Source organism: Spea bombifrons, chromosome 11 (assembly GCF_027358695.1).
Source record: "Spea bombifrons isolate aSpeBom1 chromosome 11, aSpeBom1.2.pri, whole genome shotgun sequence".
NCBI lineage: Eukaryota > Metazoa > Chordata > Amphibia > Anura > Pelobatidae > Spea > Spea bombifrons.
Genome location: NC_071097.1, coordinates 18,213,197 through 18,234,357, shown reverse-complemented (window position 1 = coordinate 18,234,357; position 21,161 = coordinate 18,213,197). Strand labels below are relative to the sequence as shown.

At 41.4% G+C, this 21,161-nt stretch overlaps 1 protein-coding gene across 1 annotated transcript; it reads right to left on the bottom strand.

Moving 5' to 3' along the window:
* Positions 1-1,497: 1,497 nt before the first annotated feature.
* On the bottom strand, positions 1,498-10,153 carry DDX21 (DExD-box helicase 21). Its single transcript, XM_053451058.1, has 17 exons — positions 9,996-10,153; positions 9,464-9,586; positions 8,716-8,916; positions 8,420-8,596; positions 7,624-7,699; positions 7,282-7,457; positions 7,019-7,136; positions 6,329-6,514; positions 5,769-5,914; positions 5,039-5,191; positions 4,775-4,936; positions 4,241-4,360; positions 3,816-3,889; positions 3,233-3,392; positions 2,391-2,525; positions 2,074-2,118; positions 1,498-1,930 (listed from the first exon to the last, which is right to left on the bottom strand). The coding sequence occupies exons 1-17, from the start codon at positions 10,047-10,049 to the stop codon at positions 1,712-1,714; spliced, it is 2,325 nt and encodes a 774-aa protein (XP_053307033.1). The 5' UTR covers positions 10,050-10,153; the 3' UTR covers positions 1,498-1,711.
* Positions 10,154-21,161: the final 11,008 nt, after the last annotated feature.

The window sequence follows — 21,161 nt, the reverse complement described above, 5'->3', positions numbered from 1 at the left end:
TGTGCCTAGGGGGACCTGGGGGATCCTGAACTCTAGGGGCCCGCATATGCACCCCTGGCTGTACTATGCAGGCTACCATAGCCAGGAGACAGGCACCATTAAGGGGTGGGGCTGGCTGTGTATGTGGGGTTGTGAGGGAAAGTGGCCAGAAGCAGCAAACCCAGAGCTCACCCAGTGACATCACACATGAACATTCTGTGCACATACATTCCTAGGGGCCCCAAAGGGGCCTAATATGACGTAGATTTCTATTAGTGTTAAATGCCCAAACCCTTTTTGCTGCTTTCTACACTGTGGACCACCCTCTTCTCCTTCAAACTTCATGCTTTTGGCCTCTGTGACACTGCTCTCTCCTGGTTCACTTCCCACCTCTCTGATCTTCAGCGTCTGTCTCCAGTAACACTTCTTCTCCCCCTCTCAGTGGGGGTACCCCAAGGATAAGTTCTAGGACGCCTTCTGTTCGCGCTCTACACTTCCTCACTTGGCAAACTAATCTCAACCTTTGGCTTTCAATACCACCTCTATGCTGATGACACCCAGATCTACCTATCCTCCCCTGATCTCTCTCTCCCTCCGTCTTTGATTGTGTAACCGTCTCGCCGCTGTGGATGTCTGCACGTTTTCCTGAAACTCGATCTCTCCAAAACCGAACTGGTGATCTTCCTTCCCTCCAATGCTAAGATTCCCCCGACTCCGACCTTTCGTTCACCCCCCCACATTGTCTGTCTCCAAACACTGCCATCACCATCTTAAAAACATTGCCCGCATCCATCTCTTCCTGACACAGCATGCCACTAAGGCTCTTGTCCATGTCCTCATCTCCTGCCTCGATTATTGTAACTCTGTCTTAGCTGGTCTTCCACTTAACCGTCTCACCTCTCTACAATCCACCATGAACGCTGCTGCCAGACTCATCTTCCTCTCCCCTCTGTCAGTCTCTTCACTGGCTGCCTGCATGCTTCAGGATTAATTTCAAAATCCTGACTTTCAAAGCCCTTCATAGCGGTTCCCCTCCCTACATCTCTAAATACACTCCTAACCGGTCTCTCCGCTCATTCGACGATCTCCTTCTATCCTCTCCTGATTTCTAGCTCTCATACGCACTTACTAGACTTCTCAAGGGCTGCCCCTATTCTCTGGAATGCTCTTGATGACATCACTGGCATATATATCCTTAGCCCTTCCACTATAAATAATAAAAACCTGCTATATGGGACTGTGAGAACTCAAAAGGTATTTCCCATGTCCTTGGATAAAAGGATTACAGAACTTAGTGTTTAAGGGACATTTTTCCCCTTTCAGAACAGGACCAGAATGGGGATTTGAATTATCAGAGGTAAATAAAATGATCTATAGTTGGCCACACACGCACTACTTTTGCAGCACGCAGCCATGTGTGTATCAATCGCACATTAGTTGACATTGCAATACCATACATGTAAAGTACAGTTTGCACCAATGCTTTGCATTTCCAATATAATTTTAATTAGCAAAAAGTTTTTTTAGTTTTTTTTTTTTATTGAGGGCTTGGTACACAGCTTGAAGCATACAAACACTGTGGTGATGTACAATCCAAGTGTCAGAAACTGCATAAAAATATATATATGAAATACTTTAATAACAGTCAGAGGTTGCAATATAACTCAGGGATCCTGAAAATGTCAATATAGAAAAGTTGTTTGTGGAGTTTTTTCTTTTTTTTTCTTTTCCTTTATCTACCCCTTCTAAATCCTCCACCAGAACTTCTTCCGCGGCCTCGGTCTCTGCCTCTCCCAGATGAGTTTCTTCTGTCATTTTGTCTTCCTCCCCTGCCTCCTCGACCGCCGAAGCTTCTATTTCTTGGTCCGCTCATATCTGCCCTTGACGGCTGTAATGCAGGCAGTTCTGTTGCAACTGAAAACTGCCACCGTCTGGAGTCTTGCCACTTTTCCTGGGGTGGGAATATTCATCAATGTTCAACACAAAAATAATCCTTTACATATATAAACACATACGTGTATTATATTAATCCGTGTATAAAAAAAAAAAAACCAAAAAAAACCATACATATAATTTTCCGATGTAGAGACCTACCTGCATTTCTTTAAGGGTATCGGCTCGGACATCAAAACACACGCCCTGAAAGAGCAAAAAACAATTCAAGCATGAAAACACTTAGCGAAACATAAATATTAACATATTTTAATGTTTATTTGTTATTTTTCTATGTACTTTGTTTTGAAGCAGCATAGTCTAAATGCTCTCATCAATATGTTATCCAGTATAAAGAAAAAAAGCGACATGTAACAACCTGCATCAGAATCATTATCGAATTACTATGTTTTTGTAGACTAGAAAATCATAACATGGCTGCCACACGGTTCCCTTAAATAATGGGTTATACTCCTTACCATAGAATCTTTCATCATGCACATTCTATGAATTTTAGAATCAATTTCTTCTCCCATTTGTTCTTTAATACATCTCCAGGCGTAGCTCACAGTATGAATGGCTACGGAGCTCTGTAATATCACCGTTATAAAGCCCTAAAACACAAGTTACATTTGGTTAGAGAAACCCCATCAACAACAATTTAAACAACCTGCTAAACCACTGTGTTCTACATAAACAGAACACACCAAAAGCACAAAGGCCTTTAATATCTTGTCTTTACCAGTAGCAGGAAATGATCTGCTGCTCGTGGTTATTCACTCATCCTCACGTTACTACAACTGACCTCACACAATATATAGCTTACTTCCAAATACCAGGAATAGCAGCTACATTTATGATTAAAGAAAGTGAGGATCAAAACACTGCTTTTGGATACAAAATAGGCACAAGATCCATCTTTATTTTATTATAGGTATTTCCCTCGACAATAAAGCAGGTTGCAGGTTTATTGAGGATGCGCTGTATCTGGTTCACAGACATTCAGTTCATATTCTTTAATCTTCATTTCCAGGGATACTTTCTACACTAAGGACTGCCGTTTTTAAGCAAGTATAAACATTTGTTCAACCATGCTTCGTCTTTTGTTTAATAAGAAAATAAGTAAAAATTAACCCCTTAATGACAAAGCCCGTACATGTACCACTTACACCATTGGAAGGCTGTTACATTATTCGACAGCATTGAGCCAGCCATGTTGTAACGTGGTTAAATCTTTAACTGGAGAAGTTACTATAAACACATGTGCAGCAACAGGAATGTAAACATTACACAGCCAGTAACGGGAGTGATCCCATCTCACCGGTTCCATGTTGAGAAGAGACCGCTGTGTGATAGATGATGCTCCTGATATATGAGCCAGTGCTGCCGCCAGAGCATTCAGAGCTCCTTTCTTCTCAATCAACTCCTCGGCATATCCTTTAAAGTGCTCAATTACATCTGCTGGAACAGATTCCAAGGATCTAGAGAAGGCAATCAATGTTAACATAACAGTTTTGCATGAATATAGTGTTCAGGTTGTTTGCTTACAAAGGTTTATTTGGAAAGTTAAAAACAATGATTTATCTGAAATTAGAAAGTGACAGAGCAGCAGATGGGTTTTTCAGAATCTGTTGTGATGGTAACAAATTGGGTAAAGCAATTTAGTCTGATGCAAAATCTACTGGCGCTCACATCCAGTGCCAAACAAATCAATCATTATTTCTCACTAATCAGAAACGGGTGCCTTTTCATGAAAAGCACTTCAAAACAGAATTTAATAAGCCACTGTACAGCGCAGCAGAATGGGGTTGTGCTATACAAATATTACTAAAAATGTATTATACAGGAGAAAAGACTTGTTATGCAACTAAAATCATTTAACAATTAAATTGTACAATAGTTACCTTATTGCATCTTCACTTGATGACTTTGCAACATTTAGTAAGGAAGGAATGCCTACATGTTTAAATTTAATTCCCTAGAGAAGACAAAGGCATAACACGTTATTATACGCTTAGAAGCACAGGCGTACATATAAATATTCAAAATGTGCATTTAACGTTTATCTGCAAATGAAACTCTCCTCCAGATTCACGTGTATTTAAATGTATCTGCACTTATGGAGGATGTTTAGGGAGGTCAGAATAACACGGATTTCCATGTTCCTGACCTCGCACTGACCGTTATGAAAATCTAGAGCAATAGTTAAAGCTATCTTGTGTTTAGTTTAATGTCTATCAATAAGCAAAATAAAAGTATTCTTTTACGGAATATTATACCCAGATAATATAGCTCTACACTCCCAATGACTACAGCAAATGATCCATACCGTACTCCTCTCCACATTGCGCAGACAATAGTTTTCTCTGGGTTCGTAAAGGGATATACAGATTCCTGTGCGGCCAGCCCTTCCAGTTCTTCCTGAACGATGAACATAAGCATCTGCTTCCTGTGGACAAACATGAAAAAAAATTCAACTTTGATGAAAAAACAACAAAAAGCATGGTCTCTATCTTCAAGCAGTATTAATGCAATTGGTTCAGATTTTTCAGCAGTATGGCTTAGCCTTTCATAATGTATATTAAATTTAAAAAAATTATACACCATACTGTGATATTCAGATTACTCAGTAAAACTATAAAAACGTTAAAGAAAAAAGAAAGAAAAGATCCTTCAGGAGAAGTGGTATAAAAGGTGCTACATCATTAAAACCTTCGGAGTTTCACTTTCAATAAGAGAGAGAAAAAAAAAGAAAAAACATTTCTGAAACCAAGAAGCACAAACTTTCACCCTATTACCAATACTTCAATACAAAGTGGCAAGAATGGCCATTAACTGAAAAACACAAAAAATAAAGCCTCACCTTTGGTGCGGAATACAGGATTACTAAATCAACCTCTGGAATGTCCAAGCCTCGAGCAGCCACGTTGGTAGCTATAAGGACCTGAAAGGATCCCTGTCTAAAGCCTTTCAAGACAACTTCGCGTTCTTTCTGCTGGAGGTCCCCATGCAAAGGTTTGGAATTCTGAAATTCGCAAGGTGAAAACAAATCATTCATTAAATATGTATTTTTGACATGTACAGCTAAAATGGAATGCACCTTTGAGAGTTAATAAAATATGCAAACCTGCTTTAATGAGCTGCAGTTTGTTGACAACTCCTGAGCCTCTATCTTAGAATCACAAAACACAATGGTTTTCCCTTGGTTTCCACTGTAGACTTGAATGATATCGCCTAGAATGTGCGCCTTTTGGGATCTTGTACATTCAATAGCCAAATGCTGTAAAACATGTAATCCAATATTAATATACATAAGAAACCAGGTGCTTATGAGAATACAGCAATGTTTACAAAAGATTTAGTCACAAGTTTTTCAGAGCGCCGTCATATTCCGCAGCGCTGTACAATGGCTGTAAAAACAATCTGGATTTACATCAAAGCCTTACTTATTTAGCGTGCAAGTCATGCATAAAGCACAAATTAGCCAATACACAGACCACTAATAGGTGATGAAATACAACAGCATAATGCATAAACACTGCTGGTGGAATTGCGGATATGTGCAGTTCTCCTATGTTCTCTTTGCGTTTGGTGCCGTTAGGCATGATGCCTTGGGGCAAACTACTGCAACTGAAACAGAATGGACTTCAAAGGCAATGCTAGGTTCCCACATAACATCTGGAACCATTCTATAGCGTCTATGGATTTAACTGCAAAACCACTAAATATATTTGCCAGTAAAGAGTGGAATTTTGTCACAACTATAAAAATTTCAATTCTTTAGTTCTTCTCAGCAACATGTATAATTAAAGAAGCTCTTGGGCGACACACACACACACACACACACACACACTAACCTCAACAGTGATGGCAGCCTTTTGACTCCTGTGTCCAATGAGGTCAATCTTTTCATATTCCTTTTGCATATATTTTTTGGCTACGTTGTACATCCAGTCAGGACAAGTAGCTGAGAAGAGCAGGGTCTGAGGATTTTCGGCGGGATCTATGAAATACAATGGGACAAATTAAATATTTTATCCTTTCCATTGGCATATTCTTGAACTATTTAAACAGATTTAAGGAACCAGTGTTTTTCATGTAAAAATCATAATCAGCAACATGGATAATAATTGATGTGTCTTGTTTTGTTTAACAAGTATTTAAAAACTGTTCACTACATAAGCTTTAGAGCTGGTCATCTGTGTTCCTTGTATAAAGCAGTTTTCTTTGACTCTGACATCTTAAACAGCATCACTATAGCTGTGCCAATGAAAGTGAATCGAATGAAGGAAAACAAATCAAATTAAGAACACCAATATAGTTGTAAATATAATCTTAAAAGTTAGTCAGTTACATATATATTTGGTTAAGGGCAATAAATTATCTAGTATAATAACCATTACTTGAACAAACATACCTTTTGTGTATCTTGCGGACAATATTTCCTCTACTTGTTCAGAAAATCCCATGTCAAACATCATGTCGACTTCGTCTAGCACCACATGCTTTAGAGCGGTTAGGTCCAGTCGATAGTTCTGGATAAGATCTCGTACGCGCCCAGGTGTACCAACCAAGATATCAATTCCATCTTTAATTGCAAATACTGAAAAAGAAGCAATGAAGGCATGAGAGTTAGGAGGAGAGCAAGGAGCTACAAACCAAGCACAACATTAAAAGAAGTATCTAGCCTAGAATACTTTAATAGAATGGCGGGATGAAGAAAATTAATGGGGAGAAGCGAACGAAGACAGAAGGCTGAAGAACAAGCGGAACTGTGGGAAAGGAGAGAGCACAGGGAAGCGGTCGGTGGAGAAAGTAGGGAGACTTTACTTTAAGTCACAGGTTCCACAGTCCTGTTAATCGAGGACTGGCTGTACATAGGTAGGGTGAGCTGCTGCAAAATTGTAATTGCGTATTATAAAAGGAAGAAATTTAGGGTACAGCAGCTAGACTTATAAAAGTCACACTTATCATTAAACTATGAGTGCTGTGGGAGAGAACCTGGTTTGATGGCCATGCCGCACAGTTGCAATGTATGTGGTGCTTTGGTATATGGACCATTCACTGGATGGAAATACAGACACAGATAGCTCTCTGGCACGCTCACCTTGTTGTTGATAAGGTGTTCCTCCGTAGAAACAGCAGACCTTCAACTTTTTAGTGATGCAGTGGATTTCATTTGTGATCTGGATGGCTAGCTCCCTGGTGGGAGTGAGGATAATTACCTAGATAAGAAGACCAGTATATTACTAGTGACACATTTGTTGATAGCAATAGGTTATCGATATGAGTTTTTTTAACCCAACCACACAGAGAAAATAGTTTCATGGTATTCTAAGGACTGCACAATTACTTTTTGGGTATCAGTACCTTAGGTGTTCTTCCTCTGACCAGCGGTTCCTTGCTCTTTAACTTTTCAACTAATGGAATTCCAAAACAAAATGTTTTTCCGGTACCGGTGCGGGCCTGGACGACCACATCTTTGCCACTGTAAACAGTGTGGAATGTCTTGGCTTGAATAGGGAACAAGTATGTGACTCCTTTAGCTGTAGGAGAGAGAAACAAAATTGTCTGGAATGTTTTTACACGGCACAAAGAACGCTATGATTACCTAAACTGTAAAACTGTTTGTTATGGTAAAAAAAAAAATCCAGCTATTTCCAACAGCAGCAGAAAAACCAAAATGCACGCAGTGTTACCAAAAGATTTTACCTTTCAAATTCGCAATGGTGTCCTCGCCAATGGGGAAGTTAGAGAATGCACCTTGCATCTTCTCCAGGTTAGTTTCCTATATGACAGGGGGGGGGGACACAAAAAACATTTATCAGGAACACAGATACAGAAAGCATGGCCCAATACGTTTAACCCCTTTAAGCCCTGTAGGCATACAGGACATACCTGTACATTTTTACTTTATTGAAGGGACTTCTCCCTGCCCCTTCACAGGAAATAAGGCTGTCTAAAGACTGCCCAGACTCTCCCATGCCGGCAGAAGATAGCATTGATGTAGAGCGATATGCAATATTAAATATAAAAACTTTATAAAGAACATGGCGATGTCACCATTACATTTTTATTATACATATATTTTTATTATAGACAGGGTAGTATGTGAAGGATGGATGTGGCACTTAAACAAAAAAAAAACAGCTATGCATGTTGAGTATTTCTGTAATAAGGGGATGTTGCCAAATATAAATTGGGTCACTATTAAGCAGTGGCAGCACACCATACTGTGTAGAAGTATTCCTAGGTGGAATACTAGTTTTTTAAAAATAACTAAATTATGTATATGTCTATGATTTTAAAATATGCCCCTACTTATGAACAAAACAATGTATAATTTGTGTGGATAAATCAAATATGGAAAAGGGGAATCATGGTTTAATCAAATTAAGGTATGTAAAACACTACGTGATGGAAGAGTTGAACTGTTACGGAACGTACATTCTAATTATACCACTTTCATCTACAAAGCACATCATGACCTAAAATCTTCCTCCAATACCTCATCATCTGATTTAGGTTCTTGGTCAGGCTCGTTTCCGTTGCACTCAGGGGTTGTAGGAACCAATTCTGTCTTCCTTTTCTTGGATGATGGCTCCTTACTATCAGCAGGCTCCGCAACATCATCTTTGTCAGTGTTAGCCATTTTCTTCTTTTTAGCCTTAGGTTTCTTGTTACTCTAAAAAGCAAGTGTAGTGTCATATAAAGCTTGTTTCAGAACGGAGCAGTCTCACCCATAAAATACATGAAGGATAGAGGACTGCAGTAATCGCTTTACTGAGAGTCTCTGATATTTACCGTCTCGACATCTATTTCCAACTCAGGGGTGTTTGCTTCCGGCTGTGTTGTAGATTCTGCTTTGCCCTCTTTTTGCTTTTTCTTTTTAACCTTCTTTGGTGTCAGAGCATCAAGATCTTCCTGCTCCGTATGACATACTTCTGCGGTTTCAGAAGGGCTTTCTTTTTCAACAAGCTTCTTTTTCTTCTTCTGTTTTGGTGTCTGTGATATATTAACAATACAGCAATTATACAGTCAGACCTTTGAATCTGGCACAGCATGCAACGTACCTACCTAAATGCGAATTCAGTCACACTTCCTAACAAGTCACGAATTGTCACAAAAAGGCAAAATATGTATCTATTTCTGACAATACTTTGGCTTCATGTATGGCGATTCTGAAACCTGCTAGCAACATCTCTTAGCGTCCAAGACACAACCATGCAAAAGATGCTTCAAGTAACCAAACCTACATAGAGCAAATGGTTTTGTATCCTACTTGTAACAAGAATATTACCAAAACCTGGGGAATTCAAACATTCTTCTGACTACTTAAACATATGCAGCAGTTAAGACTCCAAAGCATTACATGAGTAACATTTATGAAATGTTCTTTCCCATCCAGTGTCATATTTCTCAAGCATGTTTATAAATACAATACCTCCGAATAGTTATTCTCTTAAATGTTTATGAAAATAAAGATACATCCAATCAAGACAGATCTAACAAAATGAACACACTAACACTCATCTGCATCGAACCGGCATACCTGATTGTTATTAATCTCGCCATTTTCCAGCAATTCAGCTTCTTGCTCCAAATCAAGCCCTTCTGTTTCCCCATTCTGCATCTTTCTCTTTTGTTTCTTGGATATGGTGGTTTCAGAGACTTTCTGGATAAACAATTCAAGCATTTATATAGATTGTGAATTAAGAGACAGCTTTATAAACCTATTTTAAAATTAACTGGCATTGATCAATCTGGTAATCGGACTATACATTTCAGTATACAAATAAAATGCGCTTTATTCGGGTTTACATTTAAACAATGGCGCTACAGGTAAAGTAACACGGCGCATATGTGATTCCGACCATACGTGAAGTCTGGTACTAGACGGACGTGCTGCAAAATTCCACGCACATAATTTAAAAAAGTCGATCCCAGTGGTAATAAATACCTTTAAATCTATTTGTAAACAAATAACCCACGCCACGAGTTATTTACACCGGCGTAAATAGGACTAACAACCGCTTGCTTCTATACGGCCCCGGAGGGCGCTACCGCCGGGATTACACTCTCACCTTCTTCTTGCCTACTTCACTGTCCATTGCTTCGGTTTTGAGTTTCCCAGGCATCGGTAATAAGCTCTCAAATGTCTCGTACCCAAGAGAGGGGAATCCGCAGCACACCACGCTACTGGAGGCAGCGTGAAAGGAAAGAGGAAGCAGACGTCACTTCCATCGCCCACTTCTTGGCGTGACGCACATCGGATGCGACCAGCTGGGAGCTGTTCCGGTTTTCGCGCTTGCAGTGTCGTAGAACTTGTCCGCTGCCGCGTGATGTGTAGCGACTCTTAGGACCGTAGCGAGCACGGTTTTATTCTATAAGGATTGACTAGCTTCTTAATTAAGCTTTTATTTTCATGCCCTCCACCATTCAATACGCATAATTCCCCAGCGTGCTTAACAGTGGGCTAAATATGCACGGTATATAAATTAGGACAAGTAGGGCCTTTAGAAACCAAAAATATCGGCACGGATATGTAAAAAGGTCTATTTAACTAGAAAAATGAGATTACAATCCATAAAAACAGCAGTAGTGTTTTTATGTAGTCGAGGACTATGTTCCTTACATTAACTGTTTGAGAAGAAAGAACACCATGTAATTAAAACTTAACATTAACCCCTTAAGGACTAGGTATTTTCCAGGATCAATGACCGGAGAGATTTTTTTCATTTTTGATATGTGGCTGTTTGAGAACAGTGATGCCACTCATGCATGGGTTTGTCGGTTTGTTTGGGTGTAATAGACCACATTTGGGGCTCACTGGATGTTTCTCAAAGTCACTTAACCCCTTCGTGACATAGGCTGATTTTACTTTTTGTACCCTTTGTGACAATGGTCGTTTTAACATTTCTGCGCTGCTCGTGTTTAGCTGTAATTTTCTTCTTTCCCGTTTACTGAACCCACACACATTAGATATTGTTTTTTTTTTTTCAGGACAAGAAGGGCTTTCTTTAAATGACATTGTTTTGATTGTATCATATTATTTACTATTAAAAAAAGTATAAAATATGGTGAAAAATTTAGAAAAAAATGACTGTTTCTAACTTTTAGTTGAAAAATATTTTGCTCATCTATAAAAGGTAATGAAAAAACCTGCTAAATAGATTCTACTATTTGTCCTGAGTTTAGAAATACCCAATGTTTTTATGTTTTTTGCTTTTTTCTACACATTATGGGGCAATAAGTACAGGTACCGTTTTGCTTTTTCAAAGCCATTTTTTCCAAATCTGGTAATTCTTCCCCCCATGTGCCATTTCGGGTATATTTGAAGCCGGCCAATGCGATTTACCCCATCAAGTCATATATTTTTGAAAACTAGACAGCCCAGGGTATTCCAAATGCTAGTATTTGAACCCTTTCCAAGCACTAATTCTACCATCAGCCTTTGTCAAACTTCATGGTAGTATTTTTTTTTTTTGCATTTGTTTTTTCACACACATTTTACTTCGGGTATGAATAAACAGGTTCTGGTATATGTTACTATCATAAAACACCCCAATATGTGCACAGCGATACCTCACATGAATGATTTTGCCTGGCTGTTTGGGGGCAAAAGGGCCACATTTGGGGCATGCGCATTTTTCAATGTTGAACTTTGGCATTTGGGGATCCACTGTCCATGCCCTATTTGGTACATCTTTGAGCCGGGCCATTTCAGTGTGCCCAACAAAACCATATATTTTTGAAAACTAGGCACCCCAGGGTATTTTAAATGCTGGTATTTTAACTCTTTGCATGCACACATTTTACCACCAGAATTTTTTCAAAGTTTGCTGTAGTATTTTGTGTGTATTTTCCCCCCACACACCTATGTTATGTATGAATTTACAGCTCCTGGTATATGCCGCTGTCACACGACACCCCAATATGTGTTCAGCAACATCTCCTGAGTACAACGATACCCCACATGCATGGGTTTGTCATTTTTTTGAGGAACTAAAAGGCCACATTTGGTACGTGTGCATTTTTCTAATTGGAAATTAGATGTGTGGCCATCCTTCCCCCCGTGTTAATTGGGACATTGTTGAACCCGGCCAATTCAATTTACCCCATCAAATCATACATTTTTTAAAAGTAGACACCCCATGGGCATTTAATATGCCAGTATTTTAACTCTTTCCGTGCGACAATTGTTTTAAGCTAATATGCTAATTTTAGAACTTGCTCACAAAAATATATTTTTTATATATATATATATATATATATTTTTTTTTTTTTTGCCTTCTTTTTAAAAAAAATTTAACATTTTTTTTCAACTTGAAGGTTCCCCTGATAGTGACATCAGTGGGAAATTATTTTTACATTTTACCTTTTTTTTTAATATTTTTTTCTAATTACTATTAATTTAATTAAATTTTTTAATTTATTTTTACTAATCACACTGTGATTAGAAAGCTGGGCTCCATTGACTTGCATGGTTGAATGCAGTACCTGTATTCAACCTGCAAGTGGAGCCAGAGTTCTCTAGAGGGTGTCGAGACCATCTAGCGAACTTTTTCATCTTTATTGTTTTTTCTCTCCGGAGCGGTCACAGTCCATCCTGGGGTAAGTGTTTGGTGTCGCTGGATGCCTCCTGATTGAGGCATTCCAGCAACACCATTTAAGTTTAGGAGGTGACCGTTGATCCCTTCCTAAGCGCTTTTAAAACGGGCCCCGGGGAGGGGCCAGAGATGGCCCCTAGTGCCGATCGTGGCGTTGCTGAATGCCTCGAGGTCGAGGCATTACTGCAACGCCGTTTGGGTGCAGAAAGCGAAAGTAGATCGCTTTCTGCACCCGTTTAAAGACGTGCCGGTCCTGGCACGTCAATTGTCGTAAACGACATGTTTTTCCGTGACGTGCCCGGACCGGCAATTGTCATCAAGGGGTTAAATCCCATTTCTTTCCTATTCTGATTATCTGTTTTAACTGAAGCTAGTTGTCTTGACCGCGTCTAAATGCGTAACCCCTTCAGTCCCCTATGGACGTACTGGTACATCCAAAAAACGCATCCCAAGAATCCCCTATGGACGTACCGGTACGTCCTGCCCTTCTTGCAGCGGCAGGGACACATCGCTGCAGCTGCACGGGAGATCAGGCTGTCGTCTGCTTCTATGGATGCTGCAAAAACACAGCGATTGCGGAGATGCAGCTGTTTAACAGGCTTTATCATTAAGGGGTTAAATGCACTGAGTTGCTGCCATGTGATTGGCTGATTAGCTATTTGTGTTGACAAGCAATAACCCATTGTTACATCCAAGGTATTCAGAATAGCATCTCTGAACACACAACACGTTGAACCTTGAAGCAGATGGGCTACAGCAGCAGACCACGTTACCTCATCCATCGTTCTGGCTCTTTCGCTGGCAGGGGAGCTGAGACGCAGCCCGCGCTTTCAGCCCCCTGCTCGTTCCGTCGGTGTGAGCCGCTGTAGGGTCCGTCCTGCTGCTAGATGCGCGTCCCCGCAAAGATCGAGGGATCTTGACGGGGCGTACGTCTCAATGTCATGAGAGCTGTTCGCGCAATACTCATGAATATTCATGTCGCTTCTTTTTTCCTCCACCCCCTAATTAGGTGGGTAGGAGGATCTAATAGTGCGGAGGGATATTTAAGCTCTCAGTTGGCATTACACCTTTGCCTGTGATAGCGCCTTATTGCCTACACTAGCGTTTTGACCTGCTTGTATCTATTGGTTCTTTGACTTCAGCTTGTTCCTGACCATCATTGTTTGCCGTTTGCCCTGACCTTTGCTTGTGACCCCAACCACTCTTTTGCCTGATGCTTGGAATTTATTATTATTTGAACCATTTTATGTTACAGATTCCGCTGTCTTTCTGCTAAACGTCTCCATTGCACCGGTAGCTGAGCTCTCCATATCCGCTAGGGGCGCCTTTTCCAATTTCTGCAGAAAGGATCCACGGCCAGTACTGCCACAGTGACAACGGAAGACCGTTGTCTAGTCTGATGAGTCTTGATTCCTGCTGCAACATTCAGATGGCAGGGTCAAACTTTGGCGCAAACAACATAAAAGCATGGATCCATCCTGCCTTGTATCAACGATTCAGGCAGGTGGTGGTGTAATAGTGTGGGGGTGTTTTCTTGGCACACTTTGGGCCCCAATTGAGCTAACCATGTCCATCCCTATGACCACAGTCTACCCATCTTGTGATGGCTACTTCCAGCAGGATAATGCACCATGTCACAAAGCTCACATCATCTCAAACTGGTTTCTTGAACATGACTCCAATGGTGTCCACAGTCACCAGATCTCAATCCAATAGAGCACCTTTGGGACGAGTGGAACAGGAGGATTCGCTTTATGGATTTAAAGCCGACAAATTTGCAGCAACTGCGTGATGACATCATGTCCATATGGACCAAAATCAATGAGGAGTGTTTCCAGCACCTTGTAGAGAGTATGCCACGAAGAATGAAGGCTGTTCTGAAGACAAAAGGGTTCCAACCTGGTATAAGCAAGGTTTCCTAATAAAGTGACCAGTGAGTGTACATAAACACTAATATTTTAGTTGGTCCCCCCTTTACAGCTTTTTTCTGGGGATACTTTCCACAAGATTTTGGAGTGTTTCTGTGGGACTTTTTGTCCATTTGTCTAATAAAGATTTATTTATTTTTTACTTTAGGCACCGATCACTGATATCTTGTGCCACGCATATATTGAACACTTTTTTGTTTTGTGTTTGCAATTGTTTGATATGCATGAGCGCATATTTGAGGGAAAGCTCAAAAGGTTAAACAAGACAATTTTTCACAGCCTTCTTTGCTCATATTTACCGAGGGTGTCAATATTAGTGGAGAGCATTGTATATCAGATGCTTCTGATTATTTGACAAAAAGTCTTATTGGGAGAGGTTCTGTCCTAGAATAAGGTTATGAAAGCCAGGGGTATTGTACATTAGTTAAATAGAAAGAACCTGCTGAGCACCTATCTTGGGTAAAAAGATCACCCATCCCACAGATACAAAAAAAAAAAAATTGTAACCAGCTATAGTTTGGTTTTAATAATATTACAAATAGCATCAAATTCCAGTCTCACTATTATGGCTACAGCTAATTGAAAATGGATGAAATTAATGAATATTGATATAATGACATACAATAATTATGCTGCTTTGATAAATCAAGATATGTGTGTCCACTAATCTTGGGTAACAATGTTAAGGTGTATGCATACATTTATCACAGCTGTTACCCATTGTGAAGGAGATGGTTGATTTTGGTCTTCTAATTCTGTACCAAGATACAAAGGGGAACAGAAGTAACCTAGTGAGAATCTACTACCCATGGACAACCTCACCTGGCATAGTACTTTGCTCTTAAAAGAGTTAGTGTAAACTCTACAGCATTTTATATAGTGGTATTTTTTATACTGGAGTTAGATGGAGTATTGTTAGATATTTGTTTGCCTTCTTAAATATTTTTTTTTTTGTTGAACAAAGTAGTATACATAAAGTACTGATGTTATGGTCTGGCTGCTTTCCTGCTCACAGCCAGGGCTACACTGCTAATGCTAATTACAGCCTGTCTGGGTTGCCATGGCTACACATGGCCACTTTTGCCGCAGCTCCAATTTTGGCACACCCGAAACCCGACCTCCCATTCATACTTGAGGTCGATGCGTCTGAGTCAGTAGTAGCGCCCTCCTGTCTTAACGTCCTACTCCTGAGTGCCAGTTACACCCATGTAGGTACTTCTCCTAGAAGTCCTGGGGAATGCAACTATGAAATTGGCCACAGTGAGTTGCTGGCGATAATACTCGCTGTCAAAGAATGGAGGCATTTTCTTGAGGGAACCGCTGTACCAATCCTGATCCTCACAGATCATAAAAATCTCACTTACCTGTCCGAGGCTAAACGCTTAACTCCAAGGCAGACCCGTTGGGCGCTATTTTTATTCTGCTTTAATTATGTGGTCTAGTACCTGCCGGGGACCTAGAATGTCCAGGCTGATGCACTGACAATTCTCGAATGCTAAAGAAGAGTATCCTCCTAGTCCAATTATTCCCTCACACCGAGTACTGGCTACCATACGTACCAGCATAACTTCTCCCCTCGGGAACAGAATACAGGCGGCTCAAGTGGATGCATCTGTTGAAACTCCCTCTGGGCAATGTTTCGTACCTGTGAACCTTCATACCAAATTACTTTCCGCCTCTCATAATACTAAGTCAGCAGGTCATCCCGGGAGGAACCAACTTCTCCAGTCGGTTTCCTGTGTCTTCTGGTGGCCATGAATTAACAAAGATATTGTCTTCGTAGCAGCCTGTCCAGACTGCGTGTAGACTAAATCACCCTGTCACCTTTCAGTGGGCCTTCTCCAACCTATATCCAATGGTGAGAGGCCATGGTCACACCTCGCCATGGATTTCATATACGACCTTCCACTGTCGAGCGGTAACACAGTTATCCTCGTGGTTGTCGACCGTTTTTCTAAGATGATACACTGCATACCATTCAAAAAGCTCCCATCCGCTAAGGAGTTGACTACAGTCTTTATCAAGGAAGTCTATCGGCTACACGGGGTTCCCAAAGTCATAATTTCTCACTGGGGTAGCCAGTTTGTTTTGAGATTTTGGAAGGCCTTCTGTGCTCAACTGGGTATCCAATTCTACTTCTCTTTGGCCTACCACCCACAATCAAACGGTGCTGCGGAGAGGGCTAATAAATTGGAGCAATTCCTGCGGTGCTACATCTCGGACCATCAGAGCAACGTGTCAGATCTGCTACCCTGGGCGGAATTTGCTCATAATAGTGCAGTCTCAGCCTCCACCCGATTATCCCCTTTCATGGTAAATTATGGGTATCAGCCCTCCGTGATTCCCGATAATTTCACTTCCCAGGGGATTCTGGCACTGGAGGATCACCTCTGACAGACCCCTTCCACATGGGTGCAGGTCCAGGAGGCACTACAACGCTCACAACTGTGTCAGGAGCTCCAGGCTAATCGTAAATGTTTACCCGCACATTCAGGTAGGGGAGAGGGTCTGGTTGTCCTCCAGAAATCGGGTGCCCTCCCAGAAACTGGCTCCCCGTTATATGGGGCCTTTCCGTATCCTATGATGGATGAACCCTGTGGCTTATGCCCTGGACCTTCCTTCCAATATGCGGATCCACAATGTGTTCCATGTCTCGCTGTTGAAACCTCTGGTTCTCGCTCCTCGTCTCCCTTTCGGTGTCTGTTGACAACCATAAGGAGTTCAAGCTCCGTTCCATAGTCAACTCTTGTTGGTTCCGTGGGAAGCTGCAATATTTGGTCCATTGGAAGAGGTACGGTCCCGAGGAGAGATCTTGGGTTTCAGCCCCAGATGACCATGCTCCCGCTCTCCTTCGTTTTCCCCTCAAACCCAAGCCCTGCCCCACAGGGAGGGGGTTGTTGAGGAGGGGATACTGTTATGGTCTGGCTGCTTTCCTGCTCACAGCCAGGGCTACACTTCTAATGCAAATTACAGCCTGTCTGGGTTGCCATGGCTACACTCCTGTGATTCAGCCCATTGCCCAACCCACAGCTTGAATAAAAATTAATTCACATTAAAAAGTGGCATAAAACATCCTGTAACTTCCGCTTGGTGTTGTGGTAGCTTTGCTACACTCCTATTGCATATAGTTCGTATGGACTTCCCTCCTGTTTTCATCAACACGCACGAGGCGTTTCACTCCAATAGCTTCTTCTGGTATCCGCCTTACATCTTTGATATAAGTTTATTTGCTTATTTTTTTTTATTCTTTTCCCCACAACTTTATTTTTTTGTAGCGCTGTCACTAATTACCTTTGTTATTTCACGTTACTTTTGGGGTAACTGGCGTTTTACCCTCAGTGATTCAGCAGCACTTATTACGTTTGTTCAGCGCTTCACCTAAAGTCACTTATTTGTAGTTTTTGAATCAATGTTCAATCCAGTTTGAACTTAATCCTCAAATGTTGTCTTCCAGGAGGGCTAAAGTTGGGTACCTCATCTCCCTTTTAATCGGCAAAGACTTTGTATATAATGCTTTCTTCATGGCGGCTTTCCATAAAACGTTTAATGTACCCTGTAAAGCCACCAAAGCCTCAAGATCAGTGGCTGTGTAAGCTATTGAGTTTAAGACTGTTGCTGCTGAGTTAACCTGGTCTAGTGAGGCTCGCATTGCAGCGTTTTATGACAGCCTGTCTGAACGCATCAACTCTACTCTGGTCGGAAAGGTCATTATTGCAGGTCATCAGAATCAGGAATCTGCACACACACCACAGGAACTCAGGTGCTTAGCTGTGCCAGGAAGGGCCAGCTCCCCAGTAAATCAAAATAGAAAAAGGCTCCAGGCACTCAAGGGTTCCACTCAGGCAGGTTTATTGAAGGAGAAGGACAACAACGTTTCGAGTTTCGACCTCACGATGAGGTCTTTATCAAGTTGGTCTTGATAAAGACCTCATCGTGAGGTCAAAACGTGGAACCCTTGAGTGCCTGGAGCCTTTTTCTATTTCCATTATTGCAGGTCATGTCCTAATAAGGTGGAAAAGGGAGCCTTGCCTGACTAAGCTTATGGCTGCTCCCCCTACTGGAAGAGATTGTTTCCAAGTTCCTGACTCTTATAGAATGGAACAATATCAAAGTCTCTACATCTGCCAAGCTTGACTCAGTAGACGTAGGCTCCTTCTTATTCTGATGGACACCCATGCATCCTGCTACCATTACCCAGCAAATCTCTTTTTTACTCATCTGTGTGAGATTGCTACATCAGGAATTTCATATAATGTTGTTGCATTGGTTTGGACCTCCTGTGGCTGCAGGTGTACAATCCCTCCATCAATTGGCAGACTAGTTAAATTTCTGTGCTTCACAATGCCAACAGAAAGTCTTTTAAAGTCTATGTCTATTTTCATGTCACCAAAATCAGGAATCTGCACACACTCCCCACAGGAACTCAGGTGCTTAGCTGTGCCAGGAAGGGCCAGCTCCCCAGTAAATCAAAATAGAAAAAGGCTCCAGGCACTCAAGGGTTCCATCAGGCAGATTTATTGAAGGAGAAAGACAACAACGTTTCAACCTCACGATACTTGATAAAGACCTCATCGTGAGGTCGAAACGTTGTTGTCTTTCTCCTTCAATAAATCTGCCTGATGGAACCCTTGAGTGCCTGGAGCCTTTTTCTATTATGTCTATTTTCATGTCAATAAAAAAAAAAATAAGCCAAGGGACTTCCACCCCATCGCCTCTATGCTTGCCTGATTGAGCTGCTCCCTGGTACCACTGTTGTTGCCCTAGTCTCTCGCTCTAGAAGAAAATATTAAAAATAACCTTGAGAGGTTTCATTTGTAACTGAACTTCTCCTGCAGGTGCCGGTTTCTTTTTCATTTCCAAAAAAGATGGGGGATTGAGACCATGCATCGATTACCGTGAGCTTGACCCTCATACAGAGCTGTTTAACCAACTTCATGACTCCATTTTCACTAAGCTACATCTCAGGGAGGCATATAACCTAATTCATATAAAGAAAGGTGATGAATGAAAGACTGCCTTTAATACTCACATTGGACACTGCTAGTACACGGTGATGCCCTTTAGTAATTGCAACGTGCCTGCCATGTTCCAAGAATTTATAAATTAAATATATTGTGACATTACCCTAAGGTTTCTAATTCATGACAAATTTTAGAATGGCCTCAACCTTAGGTCCTCTAACTGTTTCTAGGATTTGTTAATTATCCAAAAATAATTAGGAGCTTTTCTGAGACCAAGACCCCCACTCACTCCCATGACTAAGAAGGGTGCAGATTGTAAACATTAGTCTGAGAAAGCAAGCGTCTGCTCAAATGATCCTTTGCCACCACACCAGTCTTAACCTATCCTGATGTTTCCAAGCTCTTTGTGGCAAACTGTGCATGTTTCTCTAAGCAATTCTCGTCTATGGTCTGCGCTATTGAATCATATGTTGAAGTTCCAGTCTAAAGTCCTAGTCCATAGATAATGGCCTACCGGCACTATGTTTGTTCTGGAACCAGAAAGGTCCAATATGTTAGTATGTTCCCATTCATCTTGCACCGCGGGACATCCTTGTGTTCAATGCAACATCATCGCTACACATTTTTGGCAATCCCACTGTAGAGGATCTCTGGAAGCTTGTGTTCCCTGTGCCACGGATAAAACCTCTCTTGCCAGACCTACTGTACTTCTTGAGCCTCAGATGTCAGACTAATCGTTGTCATAGACTTGCTCCTTCATATACAAGGGGCAATACAGCATGGCTCTCAACCAAGAACAGCCATTGCAAAGGTGCAGAGAGGCGTGAACTTACCTCAACCCCTTGTTAGGCATTTCAGGGCTGAAGAACTGAGTGCTTGTTGGTGACAGCAGTCGTGACTGCAGTAATCACATGCACAGAAATGCAGTTGATCTGCTATAGGCTGACTGCTCTGGTTATGGAGTGGTCAGCTAGAGTGCTAACTTAGCTATCGCAGCAACATGGGACCATTTTTATAGTCCCGAGGGGCATCTGTTCATGATGTGTCTGGCACATCAGTGCTTGGGAAGGGGTTATGCTCGAATATCTCAGTATATCTGTATATCTCAGCCCCAAGTCTCTAAAGATGCCCGGCGCTTCCTTCTTGAGACAACATTTTTTAATTTACCATTGGTTATTCTGCAGCACTGGCTCATTGCTCTTGCCTCCCCCATTTTAGTTGGTGCTTAGTAGCGTGAATAGTTCACATGACCACCGGGGTTGCAGAACTCAAATTCATGTGGCCAATAAGCCAGATATGGAGTCCAAGTAAAAGACAGCTTAAAAAAAAGAGCTGTGAAGATTCTTAAGCTAACTGAAAGCTGATTGAAGGAGGTGCTGAAAGTCCTTTAAACCGTTTCATTTAACTTGGGAGTTTAACATGAATAGTCGCCTGCCCGCGATCTTCTGGTACTTTTCAGCAACTTGCCGCCTTGCGATCTGGAATCCTCCTGGAGCTGCAATGAGGACGTCACACGCAGCATATTGCCCAACATCATTGTGTAAGGACAAAGGCTGCTAATGGTACTTTGTGCCCCATATGGAAGCTGCGCATTGCTTTAAAGGCTGCTGGCTTTTTTGGCAATAGGCGGCTTCACACTTGGACCTTCCAGCCTAGGCCAGAATATGTCACCCGAGATCCCGCCACCAAATAAATAAAACAGTAGGAGTTTCCCTTTAGCAATTGGGCAAGAGCCTCAGATGTTTTTGGAA